General features: G+C 40.0%; 1 protein-coding gene across 9 annotated transcripts in view; it reads right to left on the bottom strand.

Annotated features, from left to right (window-relative positions):
• MBD5 (methyl-CpG binding domain protein 5) overlaps window positions 1–17,638 on the bottom strand; it is a 76,291-nt gene that overhangs the window by 14,043 nt on the left and 44,610 nt on the right. For all 9 annotated transcript variants that reach the window (XM_019617307.2, XM_010713994.3, XM_010713996.3 and 6 more), the window contains 3 exons: window positions 14,662–14,764; window positions 14,038–14,218; window positions 8,730–10,868 (listed from right to left, as the gene is read on the bottom strand). In XM_019617307.2, coding sequence (XP_019472852.1) covers window positions 8,730–10,868; window positions 14,038–14,218; window positions 14,662–14,764 — 2,423 coding nt within the window. The remainder of the gene's footprint in view (window positions 1–8,729; window positions 10,869–14,037; window positions 14,219–14,661; window positions 14,765–17,638) is intronic.

Raw genomic sequence — 17,638 nt, 5'->3', positions numbered from 1 at the left:
GGAGTTTCAAAGAGGGAAAGCTGACAGTGAAGACCAGACATAGATGTCAGCTAAAAAAAGCCCCTTTGCATACGAGCTGCCTCGCTCAGCAATGCTGCTGGGAAACCAAGGCTGTAATAATCCTGACTGCTTCCATTCACAGAGGGAACAGAACCCAGAGCTCCAACATGAAATGCTGCCTTAGTGCTGTCCTCACATTCCAGTGACAGTTAAGATGCTCTGATGAGATATGAGAGTCCAGAGCTAAAGGGAAGTCACAGGTTTCCTAAAAACATGGTATTCTGAATCCTGCATGTCCAGGGCATCATAAATGTTAGCTCAGAAACAGGAGTCCTTGCTATTCAGAAGCTCTTAAGAGTAAATATAGAGTGAAACAAAGAATGAAGAGTTGCACTAAAAGTTGTAAAAGCCCAGGACGACTGCAGGCTTTCAACTCTTGCAGATACAGATGTCTGCAGCACTTCTGCCTGTGGTTGAGAGGAAGGGACTGTCTTTGTAATGCACCGAGAAGAAATATCCAGAGAGCGAGAACAGATATATATCCATTCTTCTAGAAGTTCAAATAAATGCTTTGGGAATAAATTAATTTTAAATTGAATAAGGCATACATTTTTAAAATTATTCCTTTGTGGCTACACTGGTTTATTCACGTACATTTTTGTTTTGTTTGCTTTTGAAAGCAAGTTGATTTTCCTATGGGGATTTCATCTTTGCTCCTTAATTTTTTTTTTCCCAAGTATTGTTTGAGAGGTATTCTCAAGCAGATGCAGCACGTGATGAAATCAATTAGCTGAGAAGACTCACTCCCCGCCCAGTTAAAAACATTAGAAGATATTTATCATTTACTTGCTTCGCCATGAAAACACGGGCACACACCTGTGCATGTGCTGCTGTAGGGATGGAACAATGTAGTCAGAGGTCTTGTTGTGAATCCTGTTTTTTAAACAGTGCTAAGATCTAAGATTTGAATAATACTAAGCATGGCAAGTTTCAGGGGCGTCCTTAGGGCCACCCAGCCACGTGCCAGGCCTCCAGAAACTACATCAATAGGGAGTGAGGACTACTGTCAGTCTAGAGACACAAGCACACAGTTGGCATAAGTGGCAATATTTTTAAATAGGCAGTTTTAGGAGGTTTAACTTTCACAGAACGATCATCGCTAATGGAAGCAATGTGATCTCATACCCCTTTAAAACTGGAGACATCTTCCTGCTTTAGCTCCATATTCCATCACTTACCTATACACTCAGAACCAACAGCTATACATTCTTGTGATTATATTCTCTGTATTCCTTTAGAATGGAAAACATTTAAGATATTTATCTGCTATCACATCCATCCTCGTGCTTTCAATTCCAAAGAAGCCACAGTTCAGCAGTTAACCACAAACCACTGATGGCTGGGTTCCTTATCAAGATCCTCTGCTCCCTTGAGACAACAGAAACAACGAACCCTGGGCCAATAAATGGAGTGCTCCTCCCAGGCCAGCAGGATCAGGCAGAGCCCGGCCTCCTCTCGTGTACAAGGACAAGACTGTGCTCTTCTGCTCTTCTGTTCATTTAAGGATGAAAATCACTTAGGACTACAGAATGAGGTCTCTGTATCCTCTGAACACAGACTAAACCGAGACCAAGACCATGAAAATTTTGTACAAGGGCAGAACGCCCAAAGCGGTTTCTAGGACAACATAAATGCTTGAAAATTAGGTACCTTAAGTGCCTGAATCAATTTCAATCTTGGTTCTTTTTACTGTCCTTGTGTATTCTGACTTCTCCTCCTCTGCATTTTATCATCAGTGCTGCTTTTAAAATAACAGAATCATAGAATCACTCAGGTTTGAAAAGACCTTAAAGATCATCGAGTCCAACCACTATCCTACCCTAACTAACGCTAAATTGTGTCTCTGAGCACCACATCCAAATGGTTTTTAAACACATCCAGGGATGGTGACTCAACCACCTCCCTGGGGAGCCCATTCCAGTGCTTAACAACCCTTTCTGTAAAGAAGCTTTTCCTGATATCCAAGCTAAACCTACCCTGGTGCAACTTAAGGCCATTTCCTCTCATCCTGTCACCTGTCACCAGTGAGAAGAGATCAACCTGACTTGGGGAAAACTATTCTTGTGCAAAGAGGAAGATGAGGGAGGTAGTGGTAATGTGAAGGTGCTCATCTTAGGTATAGGAAGAGGCTAAGTGATCCTTCTGAAAGCCTGGAGAAGCCAGCACTTCTGGTCTTCAAAACAACACCAGCCCAACACAACTGGTACACATACAAACATAATACTGAATTTCCTTTTTCCATGACTACTAGAATTGGAGGTTTACTCAATTGCAGCTCCCTTTACTAAACAAATGAGTTAATTAAACAGAGCTTGAACTGAGTTTTTCCTAAGTTTTTTCCCATTTGCTCGTAGCTGCTAATGATAAACATCCAAAAATTTGAAAGGCAATATCTATTCCACTTCCACATTCTTTCTCCACTGTGAATCTCCTGGTAAAATGTATGCTCATGTCAATGCTATAAAAATCCCTTGTTAACAATTACAGTTTACCTAATACAATCACAATGCCTACTAAGCCAGCAACTCTCCTAGGTTCAGAGAATGAGAGTGGTTTTGAGTGTGAGACCTCTCCCCAGAGTTAAAAAAGCAAATAAATTTCAATGGCAGGGTAGGAAGCAGACTTGATGTACCGTACATTTTCATACATGGAAACCTTATTCCTCATATAGCAGATTTTCTTTACAGTTCTTATTTGAAGAGGAAAATAATCACTTTTTTTCCCCCCAAGATAACAACGCGAGAACATTGGGCAGAATGTTGAAAAGCCATGCCAGATTTCAAACAACAGCAATTCCTTGTAATGATGCTTTCCTGCCTCACCCCTGCCCCCAAGGAAAGTCTCTCTACATGCTTATATAAACACCGAAACCCAAAATCAATAGAACAATTCAATTGGCTTTATAATTAGAAGAGTAGCTGTCTGGCATCCTGTCTAGGGGTTATTTCAGCTTAAAAAGAAACTTTTCTCAGACATAACAAGTCCCATAAAGGATGCCAGCCAGCCACTCTTCTAAATCTTAAGTTGAAAAGTTCTGTTTTTATATTTCAGCGATCCATAAAAGTAAGGGGAGCAAATCCAGAGGCTCTCATATTCGGTTACTTTAGAATGTAACACCTTAAAGATATACAAAATAGCATATTCTATGTGTATACCCTATAGTGTTTTACAACAACTGGTATTTTTCACGTAGATTATGGACAAATCCTGTAGTTAGATTAATGCAATTCATTCCTCTGGAGGTTTAGCTTTGCAGTACAGGCAAAAAGCAAATGGGCACAATACAAATGGTACAGAAGTGGGATGTGTCCTGAAGATCATAACCCATTGCCAATGAAGAAGAAAAAAATGAACACTGGTTCGATTTGAAGGCAGTTTTTCTTTGAATGGTGATCTGATGATCAACAAGATAATTTCTGATTCTGCCAAGGGAATCTGATCTGTGATGGCTTCACTCTAATCAGCTCTGCCAACTGTTAGCATGGCTGAAAAGAGTCCTTCACAAGTTCTGCTTCTGTCAGGATGAAATCCCAACGGATGAGGGTAGATGAGAACTACTCTAACAGTTAACACAGGGAAATATTCTGGGCAAACAGTATGAAAGCAGTGCGCTTCTCTGAGATTTCCTACGTTCAGAAGGGAGGGCAGTAAGAGGGGCGATCTGGGCTGAACAAAGGTCTGACATAACTACCATTACTGTTGAGAAAGAACCTGGATTGTGAAATTTCACTTAGGTCAAGTTGAACTCTGCAAGCTCGTTTCAGTGTTTAGTAGCCTCAAAAAATGAAGCCATTTATTTCTTCCATGCTGAATTTACCAGCATTCTGCCAGTGGATGTTGGCATTGAAAATCTGTCAACAAAGTAAAAACCAGAGAGCCACAGAATCATCCAGCCTGGAAAAGCCCATCAACATCATTGAGTCCAACCATCAACCTCACCCAAACAACTCAGCTCTCCACCTTTTCAGGTGCTACTGAAGCATGAATACCTACAGCAAGTGATACAATTCCTTGGCTATGCCCATATTTTTTGAAAGAGCAGATGGCAGGGCATTCCCAACAGCTGGAAAACCACCCAGCTTGATTCCCTGACCTGCTGACCAGCTCAGCCTGGCTCCATGACCTTCTGTCAGGTACAGCAGAAATGGCACCACCAGGCTCACAGCCAGAGGTCTGACCCACCACCACCACCACAGTTTTGTGGTTCTTTGAAATCCAGTACTTCTGAGCCTTTCATGAGAAGTGACAGCTAACCAGAATGCCACAGCCAAGCTCTGGTTTTCTCAAGCCATGCACATACCCAGGAGCACCCCAAGTTCCATGAACATTTCTCTTTTATGCATCCACGGACCTACCCAGCTTCTCTTTTCTTCTTTCTGTTTTGCAACATCACTGATCTGACAGTTTGCATTAAGTCTATTAAAGCTTTGAGTCATTGTTTTCCAAGGCAATGTTCCATTCCCAATTATATTACACCAGACTTGACTGCATTAAAATAAGTTCTGTTTGAGTGGGATAGAAGCTCCTAACTGATTGGCATCGGTCTTGTGTGCTCCTTTTCAATTAATTATATCTGCCTATTCTCTGTTCTGCAAATTTCACCAATAAAATTTTACTATTCTGCATCTAAGGAAGGGATATAGTCTCAGTATTTTTTTTGCCAAACCTGTCCTTTAATTGCCACGGGTAAACTTTTAGAAGTTTCTCATGTTTCTGATATTTCAGATACTTTATTATCTTTCTTCCCATTAGCTACGGTTCGCTCCCTTTTCAGCCATATGTAGCTTTTACTCCCAAATATTTTTTCACTTAGTTTCCTGCATCCCTTTATACAAGTGGCATTCTTAGCAGGATTTGCATTGCTAAACATTCAACACTTTGCACAGAGATTTCCTACCCACTGAACTCCTGGACTAACAGCAAGAAAATAATAAATGAAGCAGACTCTACAATAACATCTATGACACAGTGATGCAGCATTTTTTACCAAAAAAAAAACCCAAGAACAGACAAATAGACAAATACAAAGACTGCTTCTGGGAGGCAAAGTGGCTTAACGAATAAATCCATAAAGCTGCAGAATTAGCAAATTGGATACTACCTTCAATTTGCATCTGAAGACTGAGGGCTTGATTCATAATGAGAAATTCAGTGTCAAAGGTTAACAGAAGTACTAACAGCACTCATCAGAGAAAGTGAGTCCAGAACCACGGCTCTTGGCAAAAAAAGGAGACTTCTTCCAGAATGAATAGCTGTAAACAGTCCATATGGATTTGATGCTAGCTCCTCACGTAAAACCACTGTTTTCAAATAAAATGTTTGCAACCTAAGTACTATAGAAACAATCCTGAAGTTGTCAATAAAAACAAGTATAGTAGGTTTCTAAGGGTTCAAAATCAGAAAAGTAAAAAAAATCTTTCCACTTTGTAAATAAAAACGTTAATTTTTATACCTGTTCATTTTTAATTCAATCACACTCATACTGAAGCCTGGAAACTACGGGTATTACCTCTGGAAGAAGCTGACAAAAGGCAGAATAATAAAATTTGGTCCATGCGATTAAAGCATAACTAAAAGCTTGGGCAATAATCAGCGATTTAATTGTGGTGATTCTCGGTATTTTCTCTCAGGAACCATTAACTGATTAGTAGCTACTCCGAATACTGGCACAGAAACAGAAAACAGACTCAGCAATTAAAATATGTAGAAACAAGGGAACAAAAAAGCCACAAACTCAAAAGATGAATGTATGAATTTCCTGAAGACATCGTACACAGCTAAACTCAGCTTGTACACACGGCTCCTTCTGCATGCTTGACACTGTTCAACTCCATACACCACAATTATCAGCTTGCTACAGCTTCATACAGAATAATTCATAGTATACCTCTTGCCATTTTAGTCACATTCTATGTAACTGAATGCAGCCTGGAAATAAACTTTTATTTTTAAAGGTTACCATTAACGCAAAATTCTCAACGTTTCATGCTCATTTCGAGGCAAGAGCACTTCCATTCTACTGCAAATACAGCAAAATGCCCTTCTCTGGATTTTCACTGGCTATGGATTGGATTCAGATCTAACGTCTGAGCCACGCGCTTCTGCGATGACTCAGGCAGGAGGCTGGATGAAGGACTGTGCAGTTTTCAGGGCGCTGCCTCTGGGAATAATGCAAAGGCACCAGATTCTGAAATTTCATCTTTAAAAAGGCTCTCAAGGTTTCTAGCCACCACAGATACCAATAACAATACATAAACAGTTGCAGGTTGCATGCATTTCCCCAGCATCAAAAATAAGGAAACAAAACCAGTCAGCAGTGAGGAGCAGAAGTGCAGTCTTTGCCTAAGCAGGGTTGCCATTTACCATTTGGATAAGAAAAAAAACATCAATTCAAGCCCTTATAACTAGAAATCTAACAGTTATCCCTACGGTATCAGAAATATCATCCTTTTCCGATTGAAGTTTGGTTGTTTGAAAGGTTTCAGGTAAATCTGAAGTTCACACATAGAGTTATCTATTTATTACTGATCATCATCCCTGGAGGTGCTCAAGAAACGTGTAGACGTGTTACTAAGGAACGTGGGTTAGTAGGCAATATAGGTGGTAGGTAGACAGTTGGACTAGATAATCCTAGAGGTCTTCTCCAACCTTAATGATTCTACAATTCTATATATTATAGATGAGAACTGTATTAGCTGCTTAAGTTGAAGCCTTTTTTCTCCATGGGGGTTTGCCCCCAGCTCTCTAAAAGCAGTGTGCAGCTCAGTGCACTTATACAGATTTGTTCTGTTGCTGTTGTCCCACAGAAGTTTGAGAGCAAACGTTACTGTTGTTTTTGCCTGATACAATAGCATGAGTCTTCTTGGGAGGAATTCAGCTTGCCTGAGGACCAAGACTGGCAAGACAAAGAAAGGCTCTGGTTAGCTGCTGCTGCTGTGTCACCAGCCCACAGACAACTATCATGAGTGGTGCCTGCACTACCATACCTAGTGGGGCAAGGCTGTGGCACAGGGCTGGGGTCACAGCGATGGAGCAGGAACAAGATCCTACATAGGGATGAATTTAGATGCTTGGAAGCCCACCTTAATAGCTTTGTGCAATGTTTTATTGGTAACTTTTATACAGTGCAAAACTTCTCTTGATCAGTTCCAGTCTAAGTTTCCTTCAGGAACCCTGAATTATTTCAATCCTTTCCCAGAAGACAAATTACTACTGCTCAGTTTCTTGATGGTAAGTGCTGGCACACAGGCTCTTATCTCTCATAACAGTGTCTTCAGCTCTTTGTAAGGCAATGCAGTCCAATGTTGCAACAACTTCATAGCTTTCTCAGCTGCATGGATGGTAACAACGCAGGAAAACCCATACTGCTGATTCCCACTGACCCTCAAAGAGATGGAAACCCAAAGGGTTCTTGGAAAAGGGAGTTTCTGGTATGCTGAGTGGGACACAGAACAAAGCTCCTAGGGCAAAATGAGACCTCTGTTCTGTTGGCAAGAGTACAAGGACTTGGAACAGAAAACATACAAGGAAAGATTCTTTGTCAGCATGACAAGGCAAAACAGCCATGCAAGGATTAATGGCTACTTGCTTGCAACACAAACCATTGATACAGCTATGGAAAAAAATGCCTTATTTCCCCAGGAATGGAGAGGAACCCTCCAAAGTCATTAGAAACTGTAATTAGCATAGCTTTTAAAGGTAACGTTTATACATTTAATTCCATTCTGTGCTTTAAAGAATAAGTGGCTCTCTTAGAGGAAGACCAGGAATACGCATCAGGCTTGCACGCTTACCATCACTTTCATTTGACCTGATGTAGTTTAGCTGTGATTACATCAAACCCACACTCTGACAGATAACCACGATGAAATACTGAAGGATCAAATAGTTTGTCTTTCCTGCCTAAGAAATTAACATACAACCATCCTTCAAAAATTCATGCTTTGCTCAGTCAATAATAGTTAAACAAAAATCAACATTTCTGAACTGTCTCCCTTTCACCATTAAAGAGGATGAAGTTAGTAACAGTGGCAGACTTGCTTCCTCTCAAAGTCTTCACTGATGAATAAATCAGGAAATCTCGCTACGCTCTTCCAACTGCACGTACAATTTATTCAACCATTTAATTACCAGCACAGCAAAATTACCATGACAAAGGCAAACACAGACTTGGCAGCCTCCTTTCTGCCCCCAAAAAAGGTTATTTTGAAAACTCTTATATTTCTAGTATCTGCTCCAATCTCTGACAACACTCAACTATTTAATTCAAGCAGTGAGGAACACATGTACAGCCTAGACATCAACTACCAGGTTAGCTATAGCCTTCTAGGGTTGAAGTAGCTCAGCATGATGCAGAAAAATTTATTTGGGCAAGAGATGAAAACTGAGGTCTAGGTGTGTACAAATGTGCATGGATTTTATCTGTGAAGTGTGTGGAATTTGGGAAGAGTTGTAACAGGAAGGAGGTCAAGATGATTTTGTTTAGAAAAAGGGAGATACTTTTCATATTTATTTTTGAGTATCTGGATATTAGCATGAAATAGGCATACTGTTCAGACTGGTAAACTCAAATTTAGAAAGTAGATAAGTAAAAGGAACCCATTTAAAAACAGTCACCATATATTTCCAAACAGTCAAACAAAGGGGTATCCTTTTAGAAGGAAACATACCTGCTTCAGGACTTGTCTGATTACAGCTGCTAGCAATGCTGTTTGGTATCACTGGAGTGGAGGATGCCTGGATTCTTGGCTGAGGTGGGTTCGGATGTAATGAATTTCCTAAAGCCATTCCTGACTGACTGAGCATCCCACAGTTCCCGCTAGCCTGCATCTGATTTATTAAACCTGCGAGATGGTTGGTGCTGGCAGGGCTAGTACCATGGACAAAGTTAGTGTTTGTGTTCTGGCAGTGCATACCTTCCCCTCGTAATGGTAAACTCTGTGCCAGTGAGTTCTGAAGAGTGCCAGAGTTCATACTGGTGTCTGCAAAATGCATCTGGTTACCAGAGCAAGGTAAAACAGTATTTGAGCTCCCACAACTGGTAGTACTATTGCTGCTCATGTGAGAGCTTTGACAACTCATGGACTGAAGTAACTGGGACATAGAGCTGATGGGAAAAGAGCTTTGACTTTGCTTTCTTACTAAATCAGATCCAGCTTTGGATACTCCAGAACTCTCCAACTGAGACTGTCTCAGCAAACTCAACACCGTGGTGGTTGGCTGCTTTCTTTTTCTCAGAGGATCTTTTTGCTGAGACATCAATTTATCTCTCAGTGCTGCTCGACCACTTTGCCCTTCAGTCGTTGGTAGAAGCACATTGGCAGCAGGAGGGAACATGGTATTTAAAGTGCTATGTCCTTCGTTGTTGCCACCGCTGGCAACAGGTCCAGAATTGCTACTGCTGTTATTGTTGTTACCAGCAAGTTTATTTTGATTTGCTAGCTGTGCTTTGGCTGCTGCTGAGAGTAAACTACTTGCTGGAAAAGAGGCAGCATTGTGCTGGTTCAAGATCTGATTTAAAGGCATTCCCAGCAAACCAGGCTGACTCTTCAAAGAACCACTTCCAGCCGATGCAGTAGAAAAAACTGCATTGTTTGGAGGATTTAATACATTACTCATTCCAGCAATTAATGGGTTAGGGATGTCCTTGTATTGATTAAGTCCATCATGCTTGGTGGAGGGGCTAGATGGCATAGATGGTCTTGGCGACCCTATTGTTGACCGTGGGGACCTGGGAGGAACTTTAATACCAGTACAAGATGGCTGCGGTCCTACTGGAGGCAGCAGGAAATTTCCATGATCTGATGATGTGGAAGAAGAACGTGATCTTTGGGGAGAAGCCTCTATCCTTCCAATCCCGGATCCCATCATATGAACTGGGGATGTCACTGGTGAAGGAGATAGGGAAGTAGAAGCTGAATGCTGAACTCTTTGAACATGACTTCCATGGTTCATGTGACCAGGTTTTACAGTTGGCAAAGGAAGATTACTTGGCAAAGGGACGACAGCAGGAGGCATGCTTACATTCATCACGGGTACCTGAGAGTGGACATTTGAATGGAAAGTAGTTGGGTTAATGATAACAGGATTCTGATTGACTGGTTTGCTAGGAATAGGGTCAAGTATGCCAAGTGGATCCTTTTCTGATGTTAATGGCTTTTTCTGAAGAGCACAAGAAGGCGGTGGAGGAGGTGGAGGTGGACCTTGGGGTGGTTTATGGTGAAACATTGCTCGTGGTATTTCCATACCAGTTGAAAAATTACACATGGGTTTTTTCATTACAGGGCTTTTTGTGGTCAAGGTTGGGGAAAGAGGTATATTAGTCCTTCCAGCCATTGCACAGGATGACTGTATGGGAGAACCATGTAGCATTACTGATGGCGGAGACAGAGGTGTCCTGTTCATATGAATAGGACTTGAGTTGGGTGCTCCATGAAAACTGGGATTGTTCCTTGTGAAAACATCAGGGCTTCCAAGTGGGTCAGTCCTAGGAGAGATTGAGCCGTCTCCATATATCTGTGATCCTGATGAAGCTGGACTGGGCATCCCACCATGACTGCCACGATATGGAGACTTCTGTCCAAGTTCATTACTACCCAATCTCTGCCTAGGATAGACAGAATGAAGTTCTTGTTGCTGGCTTCCAGCCATTTCTTGCACATAAAGCCTACCCATGGCATTAGATGCCCCTATCATCAACTTGAAAGGAGTCTTACATTCTGGCATCACAGAATTTGTAATTCCTTCATGTGATTTATTCCTCATTGATCTTGGAGTTGCTGCTCGAGTAGGAACTACCGGAGTTGCACCTGATATTAAAAACACAACAGTTACTATTTTGAAATCTGGAATCACACATTTCAGTACACAAATAATGTGTGTGAAATCATTCATTACAGCCTTTTGGCTAAACTTTTGCTTAAACAGCAGTAATACCTAAATCACCAAACTGTTGCTGGAATGGTGCAGACTACCCTACTACAGAGCACAGTTGAACAGATCACAACTCCATTTCCCATATAAAACTTGCATATATGTAGACAACTTTAGATCTTGTGTTTCTCAGGTTTTAAGCACATTTGCTACCCACTTAAAATGTATTTCAGCGCTGTTCTTTCAAAACTTCAATATGTATACTTTTATTTTTTCCCCTTTCTCTAAACATCATCTCCAGTTTTCTACTCCAGATCATCACTTCAGCTACAGCACGAGCTGGAAGAGCTGGCAGGAGGAGCAGTCTATCACTATCACAGGGAAAAGGAACCTCTGGCACCATCTATTGAGTACAGGAGGAACAAGGCCCTAGAAGGGTTTAGGTTAATCTCTCCTTGCTCTACAGGGAAAAAAAAACCCTGCCCCACAAGTTGTGCCTGATAAAGATGATTGGGGAAATGCACTGTACTACTTTGACATTGACTTCTATTCAGCAAAAACTTAATTGCATAGATCTGAGAGGATGTGGCTGACCAAGGCAGGGTGCAGCACACTTGCTGCTCTGTGTCACTCCCTGGCACTGGAGGCACCAAATTTCAGTCCTCTGAGTAAATCTGTTCTTTGCTAAAAAGGTTATATCATACAGTGTCTTGCAGTATTTTACTGAATTAAGGCTTTTCTAGTAGCTTTTGCAAAAAGATTACCGTGGTATCAAGATACTAAACTTAACAATGGGCTCTACCTCTTATATTTGTTTTCAGGATAAAGAGTTTGGGGATATGCACACATTTGAACTCCTACAATAAGGAAAAAATTACTGTAAACTTCAGTGTTGAGACTTGATCTTTCAACACACAAAAGACCACTTCCCTTTTCTGCCCATCAACATCACTTTTGTTTAATAAATAAATACTTCTTCAGCGTCTTACTTTAAGAATACCCTCACAGGCAGCTCCAAGCCTGGTGGACTCTCTGCCAGTTTTACTGCTCTGGGGATTTGTAATTCAGTTTGCAGCGGGAACTCAGTGAAGGAAAATGATTGCATTCTTGGCATGCAGCCCCTAAATATGCAAACTTAAGCTTGAGCAGTGAGCTAAAGATTTCATGTTCAAACAAATTCAGAGGTACCTTTAAATTCTCCTACACACAAGAACTCAATTCCCTTCTTTCCTTCTCTCTGGCCATAGGAGACAGATGGCACTGAAAATCCTGCCTTCATCCTATTTGCTGAACCAGCCACATCACGACAGAAACAAACACGTTACCTTTCTCAAAATACAAACAAAGTCCCATTCTGGGGACAAATCTCAAGACTGAACTGCAACATGAAATACGTACAAGAACCCTCGTGTGTAGTGCTGAACCCAAACAAATGGGCAAACGCACGTGTAAATGAAACAGTATTTTGTTTACCAAGGCAAGTTAGTGGGAAATTTTCTTCTTCCTTTAGAGACAAAATTCTGATCAACAGAGAAAGTAAAAATAAGATTCATGTCTTAAATATTTATCTGTTTTCCTCTCCTTCATTTTGCTTTTTTTACTTTTTAGCTGTAAATGTATTTTAAGTAACACTAATAGACAGTAATAATAAATAGTAAGGAAAATGCATAGCAACTTGGGAAATTGTACTGTTAGGTCTAAAAACAAGCATCTGCTACAAAAAACATAATTTAAACAAAGATTTAAAACCATAAATAATCTGAAAGTGCAACAGCACTTGAGTATTATGAATCTCACTGATGTCTTCATATTGTCTACATGCTTGCAATTTATTATTATATATCCATGACATTTCTCACTTTTATTCAGGCTGCAAAGGGCAATTACCAAGGGTTGTTTCCCTAAAGTTGCAAGCATCACAGCATGTAAGCATAATCTTTCAGAGCTCTGTATTAAAAGTAAGTTTAGTCTTTTGTTCTAACTACTTGGATTTGTAAGACTGCTTCAGACCTTTTCTTGTACTTGCAATCCCTAGAAGATACCAAATTTTCAATTTAAGTTTCCACGCACTCTGTTTTTGTAGTTATTTCTATCAGTTCTAACTTTGCATCTTAGCTGAAGTAGCTTTGTTTTCTGGTAGTCATCCTCCTGATGCCTTTATTGACAGCAATTCTATCCCCTTTCAGTCACAATTCTGGGAGGCTAAGCAAGCTAAACACTTCCAGATGACTTTTGTAGAACAGATTCTGCACTTCCCTAACAGAAGTGCCTCTGCTCTATTTAAACTTGAGTGCCTCTAGCAAGAACAGTAGCACAGGAAGGCAGCAAGCACAAAAAGACATTTAGAACCTCTCTGTCTTAGAATCACATTCATCTGCACCATACTGCCATCTGGTACTGCTCACAGGCATCTTTGATCAGCTAGTATATCTAGGTATTCTTTCTCAATAATTTAGGGCTAATAGCTTTTTTCCTCTAGTCCCCAGGTGAATAACCTTACAATTAACAGGATTTGTTACTGTAACTTTTCTTTCACTCCAGGTGTCAACGATCCTCCAATTTTCCAAAATGTTTTGATCTTCTTTTGTTTCAAACAATACTCATCAGCTTCATCCATCAACAAAATGACTTGACTTTTGTTGATCTGGATAATTAAAATGCTAATCCAAGTTGGTTTCCCAAAATAATCCTTGAGAAATTACAGTAGAGATTTTTAGTTGTATATTCTGCCTTGCAATACAATTTCCCATTTAGCCAAGTCCTTAGCCACATTCTAATCCCTTTATAATCACTTTATTCAGCTTCCCTAATTTCCCATGTGACAGAATATCAGACATATTACTATGGTTCCAAGAGATGAGAGCTAATGTATTTTCTTTGTGTAGAACAATCTGATATCTTTTCCAAGAAAATCATGCTCTTAGTCTGGGATGACCTGCTTTTTAGATTCATTTTCTATCTACCTACATCTCTCTAATTACTACTTCCATTTTTAACTTGGATCTGTTTACTACTGCAATCACAGATATATAAGGCTTTTGGGGTTGTACATTAATTATATATAAGAAATTAGTTAGCTAAATGATTTTGCATGCTATTACTCACTTGTTCCACCACCAGGACTAGTTAGAACTAGTGAAGGATGTGGTGCTTCCATGCTTTTATGAAGTGTAGCCACAGCAATAATTTTTCTTTTATGTATGCATAGTTTGGTGACATCCTCATCTGCTTTAACATCTTCAGCAGTTCTCTGCTTCACAGCAGCTCCAGGATCAAAATTAAAGACCTGAGTGTAGAAATTCCAACATTTAAAATCATTACTGTATTACTATTACAATATTAAGGGCTTTTCATTTTCTGGAATTACCAAGGAAAGTACATTTCATAATACCCATCATACCTACACATGTTTGCTCTAAAATACACCCTACGAACCAAACCCCAGCAATGGTTGGGGAAACCAACTCCTGCTGAAGCTACCATGTATGAATATCACACATTCACAACAGCACGTTGCTGTTGATGGTAAGCTGCCAGTTTGATAGGAAAACATTCAATCACCATGAGAATCGAGCCTCTGTGCAGGGAGAGTGCAGAGAGGAGATCCACTTAATGGTGTGCATTCTATATACGATCAGAACAGAATTTAAGTCATGGCATAGCACATCAGCTGACATAGTTAGCTGATAAGGATTACAATGCAGAAATCAAAAATTATTATTTCTTTACCTTGGGAAGAACAAGAGGACATTCTAGGCCACATTTGCAGGTTCCATCAGTCAGCAAGTAAGTCTTCACCTGCTCCAAGCAGGATAATAAAGACCCACTGGGACTGTAAAGAAACAGAAATGATAAATTCAAGCTATTTGACAGGTCATGACTTCTATCCACCATTCTAACAGCTCACATAGGCAGAATTCGATACAAAGCTAAGATTTCATATTTAGTTTCATAGGACTCCTTGCTTTTAGTCAAGAACTGAGAAGAAACCAAAAACAGTGAAAAAAAGCAGCAACATTTTAAAGAAAGGTTTTACCACAGAAAAACGAACACGTGCAAAGAAAGCAACTGAGATGATTGATATTTACTATTCCAAATACAATTGTACTTGAAAGCTTTAACTATTGCCTAACAACACTAAGATGAATTTCTCAATCTTCTCTCCTATAAAGTGCAACACACAAGCAGAGGGCAATCCCCACAAACCTCCCTCCCCACTCCCATCCCTGCAGTTCCAGTGAGGCATGACAGTCACTTCTACTTTCTAGGACTGGAATCTAATTTATAGAGAAAACATCACAAATGTCTTTCAAGTATGAGAAAACTCAGAAAGAAAAGGGACAACAGTAGCACAAGTATTGGGGCTGGGTCTGTTAGCTGCACACAGTGTAGTTTATTCAGCTGTAATTTCAACCTTCCCACTGAAAGTGTGAAATATTGCACCATGAAGCCAGCCCAGGAAGTTTCTGATAAACTGCACTTGGATTTCTCTTGCTCCCACCAGAAAATCATTATCTCCACCTCCAAAAATAGGACACTGGAAATTCTGTTGTGGTAAAATCACTAATTCATAAGACGAAAAAGGTTCTCATGTCAGAAACCTCTAACTTTCACACTGCTTTCTATTACTTAGCCATCTAACTGTTCATTGGGAAAAGAATACAACAGTTTGAGAAGACTGGCTGAAAAACTGGTCCTTAAAAGTCCTTATTTTAACAAAAACAATCTAAGTGGAAGAGTCTGGATGATGAAAACAGCCAAGAGTCAAAATTCCAAACTATGATGAACTTTCATACTTAAAACCTGATATATAAACAACTAATGCACAACAAGAACTTGCTCATCTATAAAGCAACATCTGCAAATGTCATTTAAAGTTACATTAACAGTTTCAGTAATTTATTTGCCAGATCTGCCCTAAAATGGTTATTTTAGAGAGAATCACTTAGGTCGGATATGTGTAACACTGACATTTGAGGATAAACAAAGTAAAAGCAATCTAAAAATAATGGTAGAAGCATGAAGAAAAATGACTTGCAGGCCAGAGAGCCAAATCTTCACCAGCCTAATCTGAGCAAGCACACCGGAGCAGCCCATCTACACACCAGTAGTTTTTAGTAAGCTTTACTAGTGCACAGCTTGCCTGCAAAATGCAGCTACAGGTGCAAGGAGACAGTGGAGACTGGAAACAACTGACCCACAGGGTATATGCACAGATCACAGGAGGGTGTAAAGCAAGCTCTGGGTAAGCCACGCTTACCAGGAGCAGACAGAGCAGCCCACTGAACCTGTGGCATTACAGGATTCACCATACCTGCTGCATGTATATGCAGAGTTATCTGTCCACTGGAATACCAAAATTAAGAAAAGGCCCATTTTTTTTCTGTTTCTGCTGGGTTCTTGGGCAGAACAAACGGGCATGTGCAATGAAACCTGGATACAGAGAACAGCCCAACTGATTCATGCCAGAAATCATGTCTGCTGCACACCAGTTATGGAGTGCATGGACCTACTTGGCAAGGCATCTTCTGTGTGAACAAATTTCCTCATGCTTTTGTACTGCACAGGACAATGTACAGCTTCCTTTATAAGAAACTATGAAGGTTTTTTGTCACTGTGGACATCCAGGGGTTTTAAGACTCCCAAGAAATACGAGAGAACAAATTACATATTTGCATCAGTTACTGACAGTTATGGAATGTCAAATTGCTATTAAAGACCTTTTCTCAGTTTATTCCACTATGACCATTAGCTTGCAGTAACCTGAAAAAGAGATTATCTCCAAGCAGCACTGTTAGTTACTAAGAAAGCAGTGCTTCAACCTGATAATAAAAACTAATTAATAGATTTAACTCAAAGCAACTGTTGACAGCTGATAAAAAAGCATGTAAGCTTTATAAAGAAGTACAAATACACTGAGTCCTTATTCAGCTGAGATCATCTACTCTTAATACATACACTTATTTTCCTCTGGATAGTTTTTGAGTCAGTACTATTTGGGCTTCCTTTCCTTCGATAAATGCAGTGAATATTTTCAGGGTGGCTGTTCCTTTAGAAGGGTTCAAGAGCAGTTTCTCTAGAGAGTTCATCCTTGAAGATGCAGTAACAACACCAGCAAGTGACCTGATGGAGCGCTGCTCACATGCCACGTTGGATTAGATGACATTCACCCCTTCCAACCATTCCTTTCTACCCCATGCCTTTCACCAAATAAGAATGTGGATGAGCATCTAGGCAACATCTAGACTTCCCTGAAGCAGAATGGCTTACAGAGGAACACCAGCAAACTAACTATTGGATTAAAGAAAGTACACGGACAAAACTTGGAAAGAGGGCAGAAATAATACCAGCTTCCCTAAAATGAAAAAGACAACTGGTAAATTTGATTAACAGGGTCAACTGGAATAAAAACAGTATTTCTCATAAGGCAATTGAGAATAGAAATATTAAGAAACAACAACAACAAAAAAACATATTAAAAGAAGAAGACAGAAGAGCAAATAACTGTCAGAATGATAAACAAATTGACTTGTTTCTAACCACGTAAGACTTCTTTAAGAGCTTTATGATCTGTTTCTTACAGCTGTAGAAAATAAAATTTAAGAACAGGTGGACTCATTAGGCATATAAAAATAGCAAAGAATTTTAAGTCCTGATGTCTGGATACAACGATGAAAGGAAAAAAAAAACCCAACAAAAAGCACCA

Source organism: Meleagris gallopavo, chromosome 7, assembly GCF_000146605.3.
Source record: "Meleagris gallopavo isolate NT-WF06-2002-E0010 breed Aviagen turkey brand Nicholas breeding stock chromosome 7, Turkey_5.1, whole genome shotgun sequence".
In the NCBI taxonomy this organism is placed as follows: domain Eukaryota; kingdom Metazoa; phylum Chordata; class Aves; order Galliformes; family Phasianidae; genus Meleagris; species Meleagris gallopavo.
The sequence above is the reverse complement of the archived record's forward strand: the minus strand, read 5'-3'. Positions and strand labels throughout refer to the sequence as shown.